At 36.6% G+C, this 19,065-nt stretch overlaps 2 protein-coding genes across 2 annotated transcripts; one reads left to right on the forward strand and one right to left on the reverse strand.

The window, feature by feature from the left end:
• Positions 1–32: 32 nt before the first annotated feature.
• On the reverse strand, positions 33–13,198 carry LOC118435022. The gene is made up of 11 exons (XM_035850009.1): positions 12,083–13,198; positions 11,053–11,814; positions 9,404–10,983; positions 8,096–9,322; positions 7,658–8,028; positions 7,528–7,570; positions 4,204–7,425; positions 2,830–2,930; positions 914–2,718; positions 604–825; positions 33–526 (listed from the first exon to the last, which is right to left on the reverse strand). Exons 1-11 carry the CDS (start codon positions 13,074–13,076, stop codon positions 186–188), a joined length of 10,668 nt encoding a protein of 3,555 aa, XP_035705902.1. The 5' UTR covers positions 13,077–13,198; the 3' UTR covers positions 33–185.
• Positions 13,199–17,520: 4,322 nt separating this feature from the next.
• On the forward strand, positions 17,521–18,962 carry LOC118435007. Its single transcript, XM_035849968.1, has 3 exons — positions 17,521–17,910; positions 18,004–18,380; positions 18,462–18,962. The coding sequence occupies exons 1-3, from the start codon at positions 17,559–17,561 to the stop codon at positions 18,942–18,944; spliced, it is 1,212 nt and encodes a 403-aa protein (XP_035705861.1). The 5' UTR covers positions 17,521–17,558; the 3' UTR covers positions 18,945–18,962.
• The last annotated feature ends 103 nt before the right edge of the window (positions 18,963–19,065 follow it).

Consider the following 19,065-nt stretch of genomic DNA (forward strand, 5'->3'; position numbering starts at 1 on the left):
TTATATTTGACAGGAAATAATTTTCTACAAAATCTGCTGTAAAATTTTTATTGACTTTTTCCCGATGCGTAATCCTTACAGTGGTAAAGAGCAAAATGTAGATGACTAACAAGTGGTTACAAAATAACGATATGGGTAGGATGTCCTATGTAATGTAAGAACAATAGAAATAAAAGAACCATTAATTATTTCATGTTCATTCTTCGATTGCGAAGAGTAATTAAAATTGCCACGTCTGATTTTATAACTTCCGCTAATTGACAACGTAATTTATCGCGAGTAAAGTCATGTTGCACAGCTTCAGATTTCAAGAGATTTTTTAGAAGGGCGTCCAATAATTTCCTTTGAGACAATTTTATACGGTCCAAAAGTTGTGCAGCAGTAAGCGATGACAATAATGGTTCTGTTATGCTAAGGGTTGGGGACAGGGCTGGGAGCTCAATGAACAGCATTCTTTGGTCTTCTCCCATTCGTGGGTTTGCAGGAATGACTTCAATTTTCTTTAAACAGCAAGATCCGTCCATTTCTGCAAACATGATACATTATGCCATATTAGGTAAATATTAAACTGGAACAAATTATAGGGAACAATTAAGTATTAACCTTTCAGAATAATTTTGCAATTATAGAAATTTGCACACGCTTGCAAAAGAACTTGACCAGAACTAAGTTCCGCAAGGACAAATTCTGATAATAAGTACGGATCTGTGCATTTACGCTCCATATTTATCATTTTCCTGGATAGGCGTTTTAGTCGCAGTTCTTGAATGAGGTCATAGCCTACTGATTCAGTTGGTTGAGTGTGACCCTTTGGTGAGACTAGTTCTGTGGGTAATTTGTTATTGCAATAAATACTTGATACACATATATACGTGTTTACTAAAGTTTAACGTTTTAATTCTAATTAGCTCACCTGTATTTTTTGGCATAAACAAGCGACTCAAATGTTGTTGAATAGTGAAGCTCTTGACCAAATTTCTCCTGCTCTGAGATAATTGTCTAATTAAAGAAGCATCCGCATCCACCAGAAAATTGCTGGTCACGGTATTTGAGATTGGTGCGAGGAGAATGTCATACAAGATTTCTTCCACCCTTTCATACAAAATCTTGCATATTTCAAAGGAAATGAATTTGTTTTGATATTTTGTATCAATTGAAGAACTATTTCGTATAGAAGTCGAAGTTGTAGCTGCCGAATTATTGGCAGATGCAATGCATGTCTTCAATATGGACGAAATCTCGCGACCAATGTCCTGCACTAAATCCTCCGATTGTGCAATATCCTTGCTACTTATTCTTGATAGTTTGTCTATTTGCTTCAAATAAAAGTGATATTTTGAGGTAATATTTTTCTTTTCAAAGACCCAATTCCGTACCAGACTCAATTTATGGTCGGCATACGTCTGAATTAAAGACTCAATTCGACTCCATTCTTCGTAAGAGAAGTTATTGTCCTGGCTGAGCGTGAGTATCAGCTTAGATCGGGCCTCATCATTCCCAGTTCGTTGACATAACTGAATCACTTGCTCAGAAGCCATGCATTCGTCGACAAGTTTGGAAAGGTGAGTATTGATGTCTTGCAATAGCTCGTCATACTTGGATTTTATTTTTTCTCCAATGGTAAAAACTTCTGCGGTAAAAGATATTTCTGAGAGGATGACTTTGACGACTTCTTGTCCGAGGAGAAGACCAGCACTGCTTGCCACGCGGAGGCACTCTGATTGACCATTTGCAGCAGATTGACTAATAATGCTAGACCCATATCTTGGGGGACACGTTCCCATGAGGTAGCCAGACACGGCTGGAGATATTAAAGCAACCAGGGAAGAAATCGAAGAGCTCAGTTGTGCCGTCCAATACCCTTCCCAATTTAAATGATCACTAAACATGTTCATTAGAAAGAAACACATGTCGGAGATTCCTTGATCGATTAAAGTTTGTCCGGAAAACGCTCCAAAACCAACGCTGTAAACTGATATTGCAATTCCTGCTGCAATCTGTAAATACCCAGAACTGCAATTGGAAGCAGCTTTCTCAATTTTTAAAGGACTCCATGACTTATCAAAGACATTAATTAGGGAGTCCAAGCCCATCGATTGTATCACCGATATTTCTGAACTCATTCGTTGCTTTGCAGATTTGTTAAGCTTTGAGTCGATCGATGCCAGTGATCCGTCTGGTTTACTGATGAGACTAAGACGGCTGGTGAATTGTTCTAGGGAGTGCAAAATTGAATACTTTTCATGAACTAGTGCTCCTCGAACAATCAAGAAATTGATGATTTCCGGTGTGTTCCAAGGGTGTTCAAGATATTCTCCAGTAAAGTGCTTTGGGATATTTATCTTTCCACTTTGAGGGATTTCATCTTCGTACCCGATTTCGGTGACATTGAGCCAGCTTTTGCTAATCAAGTGAAGCCAAAAGGCTTCTACACTTCCTAAGGTGAGAATGTTTACTCGTTTAAAGAATTTTTTGACTTCATCAATCGTTAAAGTTTCAAATTTTTCTAGCAAGGCTTTAAATTGGGCTCCAAGCAGTGGCTCGCTTAAAGATTCACTGGGCTTCAGTATGCGATACCGACGAAGAACTCCTGAGTAAAATAATTCATTTACGAGTGAAGAACATGGATCAGAATTTATGAACGAAAGGTTCACAACTGAAGATGATGGTTGTTGTTGTTCTGTTTTCATCTCCTTGTCAAGATGAAGGGTGTAAATTCTGAAATTCACAACAGAATCAATTCGATATTAATTAGGTACATTAAAATGTAACAGTAATCCAATCCAAATATGGGGAATTATGAGGCATATTATTGAATATGATGCTTACCTATATATGCAATGCAGTTTGAATACTGCAACAATCTGATCCTTAAAAAATGCATACTTTCCCCAGTTCACACTGTCGAAATCCGCATGGACTAGGAGACCCTACAAAAATTTTGATTCTGATATTTTAAAAATGACTAACAAGGGAACCTTAAGTACTGTCACATCTCGATTTCCTGTAGGATGGTCTTAATTGATAGAGAATTTAGTGTAACTAAAACACTGACATAGAACATAGGGTGCAAAATCACGTTCTTGCGAAATATTTGGCGAAAGTTCCACCAAAACGTGCAATTTTTTCAATGCTTTTAACATAGACAACAGCCTTCGGAATAATGAAATGAAGTTTATAAATTATACACCTGTCCGTAATTTTATACTGATCACCAATATGAAAACAAACATACAAACATTGGCCAATTTTTTCAAATTGCGAAAATCTGCAAAATTTCCTAAATTTGAATTTTGTCGTTGTTTTTTAATTTTAACAAAATTTAGATGCTAAACTTCTTTCTTTGTATTGCAAAAAATTTTCAAAAAATAATTTTTTCCTTGTTGCAACCAAATTGACGAAAATTTTCAAAAATTAAAATTCACACTTTTTCATGAAAAAAGATATAATGACCAATGCTAGTTTATTTTACGTATTTTTCAACATGGTTGGCTATATTTATTTTTGCAAGTTGCAATAAATTTTGGAAATTTATAGTTATTTTAGTTATTTATAGTTATTTTGTTGAATATATTAAAAGCTAACGATATAAATTTCCAAAATTTATTGCAACTTGCAAAAATAAATATAGCCAACCATGTTGAAAAATACGTAAAATAAACTAGCATTGGTCATTATATCTTTTTTCATGAAAAAGTGTGAATTTTAATTTTTGAAAATTTTCGTCAATTTGGTTGCAACAAGGAAAAAATTATTTTTTGAAAATTTTTTGCAATACAAAGAAAGAAGTTTAGCATCTAAATTTTGTTAAAATTAAAAAACAACGACAAAATTCAAATTTAGGAAATTTTGCAGATTTTCGCAATTTGAAAAAATTGGCCAATGTTTGTATGTTTGTTTTCATATTGGTGATCAGTATAAAATTACGGACAGGTGTATAATTTATAAACTTCATTTCATTATTCCGAAGGCTGTTGTCTATGTTAAAAGCATTGAAAAAATTGCACGTTTTGGTGGAACTTTCGCCAAATATTTCGCAAGAACGTGATTTTGCACCCTATGTTCTATGTCAGTGTTTTAGTTACACTAAATTCTCTATCAATTAAGACCATCCTACAGGAAATCGAGATGTGACAGTACTTAAGGTTCCCTTTTGAGATTTCCTAGTCAGAAACTTAAAATGTGTTTTACACATATTCGTACCTGCGGAGTAATAAGATTCTGTCCAATAAGGTGGTACTCTAGATTATAATCTAAAAAGTCGAGTGGAACACCTCTCTCTGCCAGGACCTTTAAGGCGTACTCAAATTTGAGCAGATAACCAGGTCCATATTCTAACTCTCTTCCAAGTTGGTCAATGTTTTCACTCATCCATTCCCCAAACTGGTTTAACTGGATGAATCCCTTGGTTTCCAGACTGCGAAAATCCAAATTCCTTACAGCATCCGAATAAGAATCTCTAATGATAACTGCCAAATGACGTGAAGACGACGAGGAGATGGCGATATTTGGAACAAAACTTTTATAAAACAGCCGACCTTGTCTTTCTATTTGGAAAATATCGCCAACCTTCCCATTCTTCTGCAACCGCTTGAAGCAAGGGTCTTCCACCAATCTTTCTAAGGAGCCGCAAATAACTCCAACCGTTGTCAAAGAGGAAACCACTCGGGAGGATACCAACGCTTCCCAGAATTCATTTTTTGTTGGGAGCCTCAATCGATGTTCAAAAAATTGCTTAATCTCTTCATTCGTAATGTCCATCCGGGTTTCGCACTCTTCCCGCAAGGACAATCCCAGCTCATGCAGCTCGACTGATCGCACCCCGTAAGCCGCGGCGATTTCCTCCAGCAACTCAACATCAGGGTCCAGACATTTGTAAACCAAGCGGTTTGTCACTCCGTTCGGAACTGCGCTGTTATTGCATGGAGGCAGTTCTATAACGGAACAATTTCGAATTAACCTGGCTTCCGTAAGTTGAGTCAACAATTCTGAAATTTGATCATGCGTTGTAATCGACTGCGTTTGAAGGTACGTCGGCAATAAAATGGAACCCAAAATACCGTGAATAGAGTCGATAAAAAGTTGATAAAGTGCAATCATATTTTTCCTCTGTTCTTTGAAAGACTCGACTTGTACAAAGCTCTGCGTTTCATGGAGACGCAGTGATATTGATAGCACTGCAGAAATGTGGCTACATTCTTGTGCAATTAGGGTTTGAAATCCCCGCTCCACAGTTCGTAACATGGTCTTGACTTCAGCCCTGGTATTGCTGTCAATTTTGTCCTTCATTATTATCATAGCGTAGGCCTTGTAGTAAAGCGGAATTGTGGTGAGGGGCGAATTGCTTCCCATGATGGAAATTGCCTTATCAAAAAATGGGATGGCAATCTCTGCATAAGTGTTGTCGTTCCAAACCGTCCCAAGAATTCGAGACCACGTTGATTTGTCCAGGTATAGTTTTCCAACGGTGACGAGGTGCGTTGGGGAATCGAGAATGTCGATTAGATTTGACGGTGATAGAGTTTCGCTTTCCATGATTTGCTCATCCGCATCTTGTGGTTCTATTGATTGCTGAGTCATCAATGCAGTTGGTATGTCCCCAATGTCAAGGTAATCTACGATAACGTCATCCCTGGGTTGTTGAAAATCTCTCATTAAATTGTTCAAGCTTTTGATAGCTTCAGCGTATGGAACTCGTAGTGTGACTATTTTATCCAACCAGAATGCCCACTTATCAATGAGGCTATGGAGGACGACGTCTTGAATCGCAGTCTTGTTGTAAAACTCTTTAATTCTAGGTTTCATTCGTTGATAATGTTTACTGAAATGTTGAAATAATGATTCCTCGTATCCAATGATGGACTCAAATTCACTTTCGATTTGTGACATGGCCAGCACCTCGTACTCATCTCGATCATTTTTCAAATCAACCATCGTCACTTCGTTAGAATTGTTGGTGTCATTGAGACGTTGATGTGATGAATGGTTTTGTAAAAGGCTTTTATTCCTGATTATCAAAATTCCAGAGCCATTTTGTCCCTTTCTTGCCGCTCTGCCAAACGCTTGTTGTTCCACACGGATATTATTTGGGAGGTAGGAAAGAATGACGCATAAGCCACCGTTGTTGTTGAGCTCTTGCGAAATTTTTATATCCGTTCCACGCCCAGCCAGATTCGTGGAGATGATTATATGACCAGGGCACAACTCCTTGTCGGCTTTAGCGTCCTTGTCATTGCCCATGAGAATTGAAAACTTTTCATAACTCCGTTTATACACGTGAATATTCTCAAGCGTAATTGTAGAATTCATTTTTTGAACTTTATCAACAAGTCCCAATTGAAGATAGTCTGCGTCATTGATAGACTCACAGATAATCAAAGCTGACCTTTTTTTCTGTTCAGAAGACGCTAACTCTATTGCTTTCGAGACAATGGAATCTCTCCACTCTTCTAAACTTCCAACTACGATGGGCAGTTCTTCAACAAATTTCTTGGGCGTGGCTGTTGGGATATTGATAAATTCTACGGCATAGTTTTTCTTTAAAAAGTTTCTTTCAATTTCTGACCCCAACGTTCCCGTCAACCCATGGATCAGTCCGTATCGTCGAAAGTAGGATCTGTTGCTGATAAAGATTGCTTTGAGGTTTAAGTTTGAAAATGAAGTTTGATGCTTTAATTGTAAAAACTGATGGAGTGCGTCGTTCCATTGTGATTGAAACAAGTCGACTCCGGTGTCTCGATCAACAATAATCACTTTTGGATCCTTGTCCGGACAAATGAAGCTTTTAGACGTGGTGTCCACAATGTATTCATTTCCCGTGGTGAGTTCCAATGCTCGAAACGCACTCGAAATCCAACTGTCCAAATGCAAATCTACGAATTCTTCAAGATGTTGAGGTACTACGAATTCTCGTTTTCTTGCATCTTCCACTTTGATAAGGTACCAAGCCTGAGTTTCATAGGACGACAGATGGTCAGGCAATGAGGGTTGTCTGCTAATTTGTTTCGGGGTATAACAATTGTTCAAGTCCAAGAGACCAAGCTCACAAAGTGCGGAATGAATCTGGGCTGCAATTCCTGCATTATTTTTTCCCTCCTCGAGACATTGAAATGTGGCTGGAGTGATTACGGTTCGGATTTCGGATAGAACAGCCTGTTTTACAAGATTGAATGTTACAGGTACTTCCGGCTTGGAGTTGATGTTCATAGTTTTCCAAATGAAGATAAAAATGGGATTGAGAGCTTCCATTCCTGCAGGTTTATGCGAAAGGTAGAGAACGCTGCTTCCCTTGTCAAGCAACATGCTATCCACCTCATCCACCATTATGGACAAGTTCTCAAGAGCAGACCTTTCTCCAAGAATGTTGGTTTCGAAATACTTGTTCAGGAGATAGTCCCGTTGGAAATTTCCGACATCGCCGTAAACCTGTGGAAAATTGTTGGTAAAAATTCCCATTTGTTTAAAAATCATAGCCTATGTACATACGTAGGAACAATAGTAAATATTTATCATATTTATGTAACGTACGACGTCGTTCTTGTAAGCGGATTTCCTTGCTTCAACGTCGCAGCTAGAAAACATTATAAAAATTCATAATTAAATGGTTAGATCTTGGTTTAAATCTTGATGTAATATACTGATTTATTAATTAATTTACCTCGAATTATGGCCGACGGTGACATGAAATATTTCGAAAACGTCCTTATTATCATTCGCATCTCTTTCTGCAAGAACCGAGCTAGAAGTTACGACATCGCATCGTCCACCCAAAAGCACTCTCATTATGGCCCAAGCTACGACAATAATCGATTTTCCTTCCCCTGTGGAAACCTGGGCCAACGTGTTTCTCCTTTCTTCCTGTAGCATTGTCACTAGTGTCACTTTTTGAGTATCCCTCAACGTAAAGTTTTTGCAGTGCGAAATAGCAGAGTTGATACAATATAGCATTTCTCCCACGCTTGGTTTCTCCTTGGGGGCTAAAGTTCTTATTTTTAAGGCCCATTTTGAAATAGCTTCCTTTATCGGAACCTGGAATTTATTTGAATTAGTATAAATAATTTAATTTGAATATCTAGTTTTAAATGCATGTATTTACCTCAGGATCAAGGAATCCAACCCCAGATTTCGGCTCTTCTTTTAATATAAAACGAAGCTTTTGAATATCCATCTGGCTCAAGGTTGTGTTTTTGTCGCTGGAGAGGAATTTAAGAATATCATCTCGTTGTCTTACTCCCTTAGGTATTTTGGAGTCATTCTGATGAGCCAAAATAACGTAAAAGTACTCGAAAGAGTCCAATTGTTGAAAGTTGGTTTCACATTCAATACTGGAAATTGACCAATATCCGTGATAGTAGTTGGAAAAAATCTCTAAAAGTCTCCCAGTGTCAATTTCGGTCTTAGGATGACTAGTTTTTATTTTGTGCAAAACACAAATACATTCATCGATAAAATTGGGATGCTCATTATATAGGAAAGAAACGTAGTAAATGCACTTTTTGTAATCTTGATTACTTTCATCCCCTTTCCAAGCAGTATTCAAAAGTTGGAAAGTTTTACGAATTTTTATGTTTGTCAAAACCTTGGGCCAATCTTGCAGTCTGATGTCCAACAGTTCGTTATAAATGTCGTCAGTCGTTAGGTCAATATTTTCGCTGATTATGGAAGAAATATTCTCAATTGTGTTAATTAATTGTACATTCGGGTAAGTAATTTCATCCAGAGTAGCGGATATCCGCTCATGAAAATAATCAGCACTTTTTTCTGCAATTAGAATTAAACCAGTTTCCTCTAATCTTGACAAATTGTGTTTCCATTGGGTCCACTGAAATTGATGCACGGTTTGATTGCAGCTTCGGAAAATTTGTTGCAAAATTATGAAAACAATTTCGAGTATCCAATCCTTTTGGGGTAAAGCAGTTATGGTCCATTCGATGTGAAGCATATCAACCTCATCACTGCCTAAAATTGCAAGAACAAGTTCAACAAAGGTTGAGCGATTAGATAGCAAAATGTCCCCTTGCCAAGTCAGCCGGTCAATTAAAGCTTGGATTAACCGATTATCAAATCGTGTACTTGTTAGGAACGCTAGTTTTATAATTCTTGACGTGTCAGGTAGAATATGATTCAGTTTTTGGGTCAAAGTATCCAAATCTGTGGAACTCGATGGAGGTGTGAATAACTTGCTCAGCGTAAACCTCCGATTCAAGAAGCATCCTTCAATTGCTTGTTGTCTCTCGGCGAGATCAAATTCTTCAAAAAACTCTGATCTCGAGGTATCATTAAGAATTTCCAGGTAAATCTGGGCTTGTTGGTTGGAAATGACCTAGAAATAATAGTCACAGAGTGAATAGCAAGGAGCTCATTAGGAGTGAGCTATAATTAAATATTTTATATACATAAATACCTGAAATTTGGCAAGTGGTGCAAAATTGACATCGGTCTCAATTATCTTAATGCAAGTTGTTGCTTGTGATTGGGCTAGTTCGTTGTTTAATAAGCTGGAGAAAGAATTTGTAAGCGGTTGAGCCGAGTAGCGAAGATGCAAACGTGGAGAAACTGAATTTGGCGAAGGGTTTGGACAATTATTGCCCATGTGCGTGTTCTTGTTGTATACGCAGAGTTGAACTCTGTAAATTGTGGCCAATACGTCAAAGTCTAAATCCGACAGGAGGCCTTTGGACAAGACTTTTGCATATTCCACCAGAACGTTTGGTACAACGTCCCCTGAATCGTTATCATCGCCATTTGCTAATACTGTTCCATAATTATTCTTTGAAAGTTTTTTGACATGTTTTTTAGTGTAGCGGTTAAGGTATTCCATAAACGTGGGAAAATTAGTTGTGACCCCCTTCTCAAATATTGATGTCTTCAAGACATTGAAAAAGTGGGATGGTGATGAGCCGTTATGTTCCCCATTTAATTGATCAGCTTCATTTACCAGATATCTCTCTATATCTTGACCAAGTTGGACATGCAAATTGGAAGACTGGAAATTATTTTCCAACAATTGGCCACAGTTTTTTATGAAAATGAGAAAAAAATTGGGGTCCAGTTTACGAATTTTTCCCATGCTGACTTCTGGCAAAAGTTGAATTTGGCAATGAAGTTTGTATAATAATTGATGTCTTAGTGTTTGGATCAGATTGGTTTTTATATCCAGAATTAAGGGGATCGAGTCCATATTGGTCTCCATATTATCATCATGTCGCTTAATGAATAATAGAAGCCTTTTGCATCCCTCCATTGACAGTCCAGTTGTTTCGCTGCCTGAACTGTGAACAACTTCTTGAATTCGTCGGCATAATTCTTGAATATTATGCTTTAAATTCACATGTTGGTTATTCAAATTCGTTACTGCATCCAAACTTTGTGTGTAGAGTAACAAGGACTGAGTTAAGTCAAGTAGTGGGCTTTGTTCAATTGGAGTTAGCAAGCTTTTTCTGTTTAATCTTGTTTTAGAATTTTCTCTTGTGAGTTTGTCCGTATTCTTTATTCTGTCCGATTCCCCTACCAATATTTTCTTTCTCGGAGGAGGGACAGGGTCCTTGGGATTAAAGTCACGAATTCTTGATGCAATTTGCAAAGTCTGTAATGCCGAATGCATCGAACTGCTCTCAAAAACTTGGTGGCTCAATCTTCCAAAAAATGTACTTGTTGCGGGTGTCATTAATGGATGAAGTTCAGTTTCTAAAAAGTATTTACGACAATGTGTCTCAAATTCGCGTTGTATGTCTGCTTTGACGATGCTCCGTTGCTTCTGTGCCGTTTTTATTGGGGCTCTCGCCTTTAACTCGAACCTTTTGTTCTCATTTTTCAACCGAGTAAATTCCCGTATCGAGTTTTCAAAATGAATTTTGCTTTTCGCAAACCCACAATAAGGTGAAGGTTCAATCTTGGATTCGTGCAGTCGCTTTATTAAGGTCCCTTTGTAGAATGTACGACCATGTATTGTACGAAATGGGTGGACGCAAGCATAATCCGTACCTGCAACAGTAATTGGAGAAACAGCTACTTGCAGGAAACTTACAATACTCAATAGTTCAAATAAATTACCTTTTCGGCCTGGTCTACCAGGAATTCCCTCTTTTCCTGGTGGTGCATCTTTTCCAGCATTCCCATCCGACTTTTCCACCGTGATCAAAGAGAGTTGCCCACTATTTCTAGGCGACTTTCCTCCTTTACTACCTGAATTGCTGCTATTTAGCTGAATATCAATCTCCCCCGCATAACCAGGCGACCCGCCTTTGCCTCCACGACCCGGATAACCACCAAGTGATCCTTCTGTTCCAGCCGAAGCAAAATACCAGGCGTGAAATCCATACGCTTTGGTGTGAAGGGGTCCCTCGTAAATAGAGAAACCTGCTTCTGCCCCGGCTGAAGTCACGATTGATTGATACACAAATTTTTCTCCACTGGCATGATACAAGCATGAATTTTCATTCTGGTATCCACCCTCGGCCTCCAAAATGTCTATGAGGGCTTGGTAACATTTTAATTGATGACGATTGGACATTTTGTCATTAAACCTGGAAACCTTAGGAATCATGGAGCGGAATTTGTCTTCATCAATACTCGTATATTTGTCTCCGTCTTCGCCGTCTATACCATGACCACCATCACCGCCAACCTGGCCTGAGCCACCGTCCCCACCGTTGCTTCGAATATGCAACGATGCATCAATTCCTTGACCGATGACTGAAGATATTATAATTTGGACATTTCCTCCAGGTTTTCCAGGCTTCCCGTCTTCGCCGTCTAGTCCATTTTGCAATGGGTTGATAGCTTTTGGTGGATTCATAGAAAATGCGGACTGTCCTGAAAGTTAATTAAACATGTATGTTTTACAAATAAACAAACACTTAAGTAAGCATTTACAGACATATGTGCAATATTTCTTGCAAAATAGAAAAGTGAATATGTTTAGTCAATTACTTATCATATGCACACATGTATGCAAATTTATATGTTCTGAATAATAATTGGTCTCATTATTAAGTGTGTACTTTAATTATCTAACTATAAAATAATTGTGTATTTCCTCGTCTAATGTTTACGGAAAAGGTTCAATGAATAGATTGCTCACCATTTTCACCTGAAAAATCCCAAACATGGCTCGAGCTAATGATTAACTTTGTTGTAGACACGACAAAATTAACGCCTTTAAATTCGTCATCCTGCAAATCTCTATCTACAATTATAACATCAGGCGAGTAAATATGCACTTCTTGAACATAGCATTTTTTCAACTGTTTTACTATTTCTGAATAAACTTCTGAAATGCTTAGGACGCAACCACAAATTGTTAACACGCCGTTAGTCGCAGATATATTTGCTGGTCGCACGAAATATTCCATTCGTAAAGCTAGTTTATTCTTCACAATTACTTTTTCCGAATCTGAAGAAACTTCTAGTCGATTTTCATGCAAGGAAATAAGTCTGGAAATAATTTTCTGAGGGGCTGGCTCAACATATTTTTGTTTCATTTTTCCCAAGCAAGTTTTTATAATGGACAGATCATCATTATCCAATGGGGTGCTCAATGTCTGCAACTTTAATCCAGCGATTAAATCATATTTCGAAATGCCAGATTCTGTCAGTAGTAACTGAAATTGTTCCAAATATTCTTTCGAATCTCGATATTGTTCCACATTTTCGAGGACGTTGTTCCAAATTTTAGCTTTAAACGTTTCTAATATTATTAACCGTTCGTGACGGGACTCAAGCGAGATGAAGTTGGAGCAAAAGTCTTCTAAAAATTTGAATGAATTGTTTCGTGTGAGAAGTCTCAATTCACGGGGAAATTGTTTGGGAACGAGTGCTTTCACGGTGAGGGCGTTGATGTCCTCCAAAATTTCGGACAAATATTCAACATCATCCAACGCTTGCAACTGTTTTGTGCACTGTTCAACCCAGGCGTCCAGACAGTATTTGAGACACTTGTATTTCACGTAGTAGTCCTCCATCATGTCCAGATCGCGTTTTAGGTGTTCTTTTAAAATTAGAAGTATTACATTGAGTGGTTTCCCTCCTTTAAGATTTTCTTTCAACAAGGACTTGATTTCTTCCTTTGTAGTCATTTTGTAGCCTTTTTTACGGTGGATTTTTTCCCAGAAATTACGAATGTATAAGTATGGCAAAAATATTTTGAGATCTTTAGTTTAATATTTATTTGACAGTTTAAGCGATTTTTTAAATGATGTCCAACTACGGTAGTATCAGACAGACAACGAATGTGAAGGCCAGATTTATGCATGCAATTATTATCAGTTAGCTGTTATCAAGTCAAGGATTTTATAATAAATTTAACTGGCATTATTTACTTGGAAGTGGACTGTCGTCATTTTAAATAATTCATAGTATTTATGTATATCGGATACTACTATACATACATATAGGAAATCAACATTCACCAATGTGCAAACAAATAGGCAATATATATATATATTCACCAATATGCAAACAAATAAAACGACGAGGGTGGTTCGATTGTGATCTAAATTCTAAGGGGTATGATAAGCTACACTATCCATTAACAAAATATTATGTGGTGGTACACCCTGATGTATATCACGCAAAACTCATGACCAAGTTTATCATAAAGGATATCAGAAATGTGAAGGGTTAGATAACTGGATTAAAATACTTCTGTTTGTAATATAGTGCAAAACTGATTGCGGATATTAAATATGTTTCTTGACACAATATGATTTATTTACCGACCACTAGATATGTACATATACATATCTAATAAATAATACTAATTGCATACTGGTCGAGAATCCCGACTCGGGATGATTATGTTATTACGCCCGTAGTGGATTTTAACGGATGAATTTCCATTTCAAATTGTTCAATAGATTTGTGGCTTACACTTAACCTTTTGACAATTTTCCTGAGTTGTACAAACTTTAAGAAGGGCCAATCTTTGATCTGTAATTGCAGCTACGTTGTATGTGTATACATAGATGAGAATATGGGACATGTGCATAATCAGGTTTTATCCAGCAAAGACCCAAGTCACAGGTACAATTAAAATCAGAAATTTTCAAGAAAATTTACAAATTGAGATTTTAAATACTTTACTGGGTACTTTTCAGTATTTTCCTGGGTGCGTTAATAATAATCCTTTATTTAATCGCCTTAAGTTATGATACTAACTTTATAATTCGGGTGAATTATTCCATACATATACAAATGCAAATCAGGCAAAATATGAATGAGGGAAAGCAATTAACAACGAAGCCGAGTAATTTGACAGGACAGCGTAGACGACTAGAACGGACCTCTTGGTAATAAAGGGCAACGTCCCTGTCTCAACACCAAACGGTTTCAAAGCGTTAAATTCCCTTCGAATCATTCCGATTTTGAATCTTGCACAACCTCTCAAGTTTGTCCTCCTGAATTTCTCCAAAATGGTTGTCGATGTCGTGTACACGGAGGCAGAACCGTACAATAGGGCTGTAAACATGATGAGCAAGAAAGTACAACAAAGGGGAAAAAGCATGTATTCGATAATTGAAATAATCCCATGAAGACGGATGGAACCAAATAAAGTGAGAACCGATGAGATGAAAAACATTGCATAATTCATCGGGTAGGCAAATTTAGTCTGGGCGTGGTTGAAATGTGAATTTATAACTTCAAGTTTCCTAAAATTCCTTATTCCACGTATGACAGCCTAGATGATTTTTTGCAAAAGGCAGTTGTTAATGTAATCGCTTTAATTAAATTTATGCAATTTATTTTCTTACGTCAATTTTCACTTTTCCAATTGACGAATTTTCCTCATTCCCCAACGTGGTCATCCAGTGAGACGCCACAATCATGTAGACTGTAGTGTAATTCGTAAAATAAACTAATCCCCCACAGCTTACGTGGATTATGTAAATTTGAAATATTGAAAATAATCCTAGAAACATCATTGAATGATCGTCGTAATTTAATAGCGCAGAAATAAATTGTGGTTTGTTGGACAAAGCAACTGCCATGATGCTTCCGCATACAGCGAAACAAATCAGCATGAAATCTTGAGCGATCATTAATAGTTCTAAAATACTTATGGTTTGCAACTTTTGGAAAGTCGATGATGACGCGGTGTTACTGATTTTACAGTTGTCACTCTTTTTTGTTCTTTCCTCTAAAAGTCCTGCAAAAAAATTAAAACGTAATTAGATGCATAGTTTTGTACGATTCATTCCTAAGCGAAGCAGCGAATTCTGCATGAAACATGAGAGAAATGTAAGGGATTTTTCTAACTTGCGAAATGTGCATCCAGCTGAATTAATCCCTTGATGAAAATAATGCTATCCAACTGTTTGTAAATTGTATTTACATAATTTTCCACAACCCACCAATAATACGTTCCCCATAAAATTATCCACAAAAAGTCCACAAGTGTTTTCCCCTCTTTTCTTCTTGATGATATTTGAAGAAATAATTGATAGGTTAGATAAGCAGCATAAATAAGGCTAATCAGAGCACCCAAAGCAAATTTAAATATTTTAAACCACGACTTTGTTAATTGCAGTGAACCGTTGTTTGATTTCCATTCACATAAAATCGATTGTGTGATTTCCTTATGTGATGTTGATTTTTGGAAAACTGAAACGACTCTCGGAGAAAACATTGCTGGGTTTTTCAGCATATTGCTTGGTAGAACATTTGCGAGTGAACTTCTCACAGCAGCCAATTTAATGCAAAAGCGTCGGAGTAGTACTCTGGTACAGGACATGGTTAAGGATTAGGAAGCCAATGCTAATAATTGTCGAATTAAAGTAGGTAGCAGATTATATTGTGTACCAGTTATTATTGCAGGGTTAATGTCGTCAAACATTTTTAAAGGGACATTGACAGTTGTTGGATGTTTCCTATTTGAAAATTGCATGTTATGATCCAATTATATAGCGGAATTAAATAATATATGAAATTGAACGTTGAATAACGATTCGGAGTACGATACCATCTACAGACAATTTGGGAGGGAGAAGAATCATAACAAGTTAAGTTGACTGACTGTGGTTTGATCTTTCTCAGATAAGCGCCTGATTGTTTTCGTATTTTAGATATAAAGCAACCGCTGACAAAATTTCATTTTAGAGTGTTAAGTGATGTCTGATGTGAATTGATGTCAGTGTCATTGATATAGTAATCTAAATCAGAATATACATTAATGCAGCATCAAGCACTAAATCGCCGTAAATGTCAAAGTGTTCATTCGATCGAGTAAAATACTAGTGATTCACATTTAATTGATAAATGAGTCCTATCTCAAACAATCCCAATTCGAATAAAAGCTTGGTCTAACTTTCATTGTGTTTGGCGTTGGTTGTTGACTATCATTATTTGTAATTATTGACTTGGGCAAACAGATGAGGACTTGTGACATTTAATTGTCATTTAATGTTTTATGATATTTGCTAAAATTCATCAACCAATTATATTTACAGATTTGCAAAACAAATTATAATTGTCACAGAGTAAACTGTGGACAGGATATTGGTAATCGTTTAGTTTTGCTATTGACCAGATAAATAGTAAAGCTATTAACCGCATGTATTTGGTAGAAGGCGTATCCCGCAGTGAAAAATATATTATATTGTTTTTGCTTATATGCAAATGTGTATGCGAAAAAGTGTGTGCATATTTACTTATGACTTAGGATTAAAGGTTAAGACTTTTGTACATATGTATGCTTAAGAATCTTTATACATCCATCTCCACCTTATGATGATATTAATAAGTTCGAAAATGACCCCAAAAGTCACCTTGCCCTTCAAGAGGTGACAATTATTTTGCATATGCATTTCACTACTAGGTCAAAGAGGTTCCCCTAAACACATTTCCAAGAATAAGTCTACGACAAAGCATAGTCTAAAAGTATCAGTAAAAGTGTCCCTTAAATATTAATTTTTATTATGCATACAACGTACGTTTTTGGGAAGCTACATAGGTTAGATGCTACATAAATTAATGCTTGGCTGACAATAGCGTGGTGTGATAACTTTAGGTTGGCAATTAGTTAGGGTAACATAATTAGATAACCTCAGGCCTATTCTTACCCCAGAAACTTGAAACAGACTTGCATATATGTAAATATATATGCATATAAATACCTTTAAATTAACTATTTGAGGATATAATTGACGTCATAAGGAACTAAATAAATTAAGGCGCAATGGTACACATCATACTGTATACATGTATGTATGCATACATATTTAAGTAGAAATGTATACGTAGACCTGACGGATTTCATAAGAGGTGGGTTTGTGGAAATAAGTTGCACTCAAGTAATATTGTAAAACATAAGCAATATTAATACGTAATTAATTTCTAATAATAATTTCTAAGAATACCATAGTCTATGAATACATATTAGGGTATTGCTAGGAGCTTTACTAGAGGGTCATAAAACTATATTTGACCAAATGCTGCTGAACTTCAACTCCATGAAACTTTACTGTTTTCTGACATTGGTTAAGACATATTTTTCTTTTCAAATTAACCAAATGGCCATGAGAGGTGAAAAGACTAAAGAGCATGAAGGAACACGGGGTACTATGTTCAACGACCGAGTAGTTCAGACCTTTAAAAGGCTGGTCTATCTCGAACAGATTACACAATCAGTGTTATGTGAGTGGAAACATGACAAATTTATCGTTACTAAATCAAAGCGAAAAATCTGCCAATTTTACTTTGGCGTTGGTCTCACCTTGTTGTACATAACTCATCTTTGTGTTCAGTTTGCCTTACAATTACACAGATTCAGTAATTTGGTAGACTTTTTCTGGACCATTTTATGGATGTTATACTTTTTTTGGTCATTTGGGAATTATGCTAATCTCATAGCTAAGCAGAAGGATGCTGTAGCATTTTACCGAGGAATGGTGACTCTTGATACTCATTTCGCAGGTATATTAAGTCCTAAATAAAGTAATGTATGTAAATTGTACTTATTAATTCAGTCAGTTTAGATTAATCTAACAATTGCTTGGCTGGTTCCAGAAACGATCTTGCCTATAAAGCATGAAACTTCAAAGGAGGAGAAAAAGCCAAGACATATTTTACAGGAAATTAGCATGATGGAGTGGTTAATGATCATTGAGGACATGATGTACATTACATTTGGGATTTGTGGAGCACTGATAGCCGTTGTATTATCGCACAAGCCACAATTCATTTCAATCCTTTGGGAAAATCATACCGTGGGATTTTTAACGTTTTTAGCAGGATTTCAATTTTATACAATAGAAGCGTCTTGTGGTTCCATAATTTTTTGTATTAATTACGCCGTACTCTACATGATTGCCGCGTGTCACTGGCTGAAGACTTTGCGAAGATTAATGATGAATATTGGAATAAATACGGGTCAAAAACTTGACGTAATTAAACTATCAGATTCATAAATGGAATGCGGCCAATATCAGTGTAAATATATTTTGTATGTATTTCCCGTTTTACAGATATTCTGCATCTTGGGCTGCTACAAAAAATTGCAGATTCTCAACGCAAGCTTAAATACAGCTCATGCATCGTTTCTCTGTCCTTTGAATTTAACAATGTTCTTTACTACGTCAATCTTAACCATGTTCGGAGCTATTCGACTCAAGGAAGTTGCCACACTGGCAGAATATATTTTGTTTCCATTAGCTTGCACATTTCTATTAACTTTGTTCTCAGCACTGCTCTTCGGGTCTGAACTAATTTACGATTACTCATCAAAATTGGTCAGTCAGCTGAAAAGATGCCAAATTTATAATGATACCGGAAATGCAAGGATTCAAAAAATGTTCAGGAGAGAAGTTGCAGCACAAAAATCATTTGGGATTCGGTTCGGAACAATGCAACATCTAACGAAAGGCACAGTTTTAGTTATTTACGAACGTTTATTAAACTATGCTGTGTCACTACTCATTACTTTCCCTCATTCCTACTTTCACAAGTAGTAAATAAATAAAATAAAATTGAATTTTATGCACTGTTTTACTCAAATATGACTAATCTTGATTGTGCACGTATTAAACATCAATTCATGACCCATGACCACCATTGCTAATTGATGTTTTT

The sequence above is a fragment of the Folsomia candida genome, unplaced genomic scaffold (genome assembly GCF_002217175.1).
Source record: "Folsomia candida strain VU population unplaced genomic scaffold, ASM221717v1 Fcan01_Sc003, whole genome shotgun sequence".
Classification (NCBI taxonomy): Eukaryota; Metazoa; Arthropoda; class Collembola; order Entomobryomorpha; family Isotomidae; genus Folsomia; species Folsomia candida.

Bases quoted from the DNA above. Each gene is read 5' to 3' on its own strand.
- LOC118435022 (XM_035850009.1), bottom strand. From the start codon at position 13,076: ATGACTACAAAGGAAGAAATCAAGTCCTTGTTGAAAGAAAATCTTAAA. The intron at 7,426-7,527 runs GTACGTTACATA...AATTTTCCACAG, and splicing joins CCGCTTACAAGAACGACGTC to GTTTACGGCGATGTCGGAAA. The intron at 2,931-4,203 runs GTACGAATATGT...AAATTTTTGTAG, and splicing joins AGAATCTTATTACTCCGCAG to GGTCTCCTAGTCCATGCGGA.
- LOC118435007 (XM_035849968.1), top strand. From the start codon at position 17,559: ATGTTCAACGACCGAGTAGTTCAGACCTTTAAAAGGCTGGTCTATCTC. The intron at 17,911-18,003 runs GTATATTAAGTC...GGCTGGTTCCAG, and splicing joins TCTTGATACTCATTTCGCAG to AAACGATCTTGCCTATAAAG. The intron at 18,381-18,461 runs GTAATTAAACTA...CCCGTTTTACAG, and splicing joins ATACGGGTCAAAAACTTGAC to ATATTCTGCATCTTGGGCTG.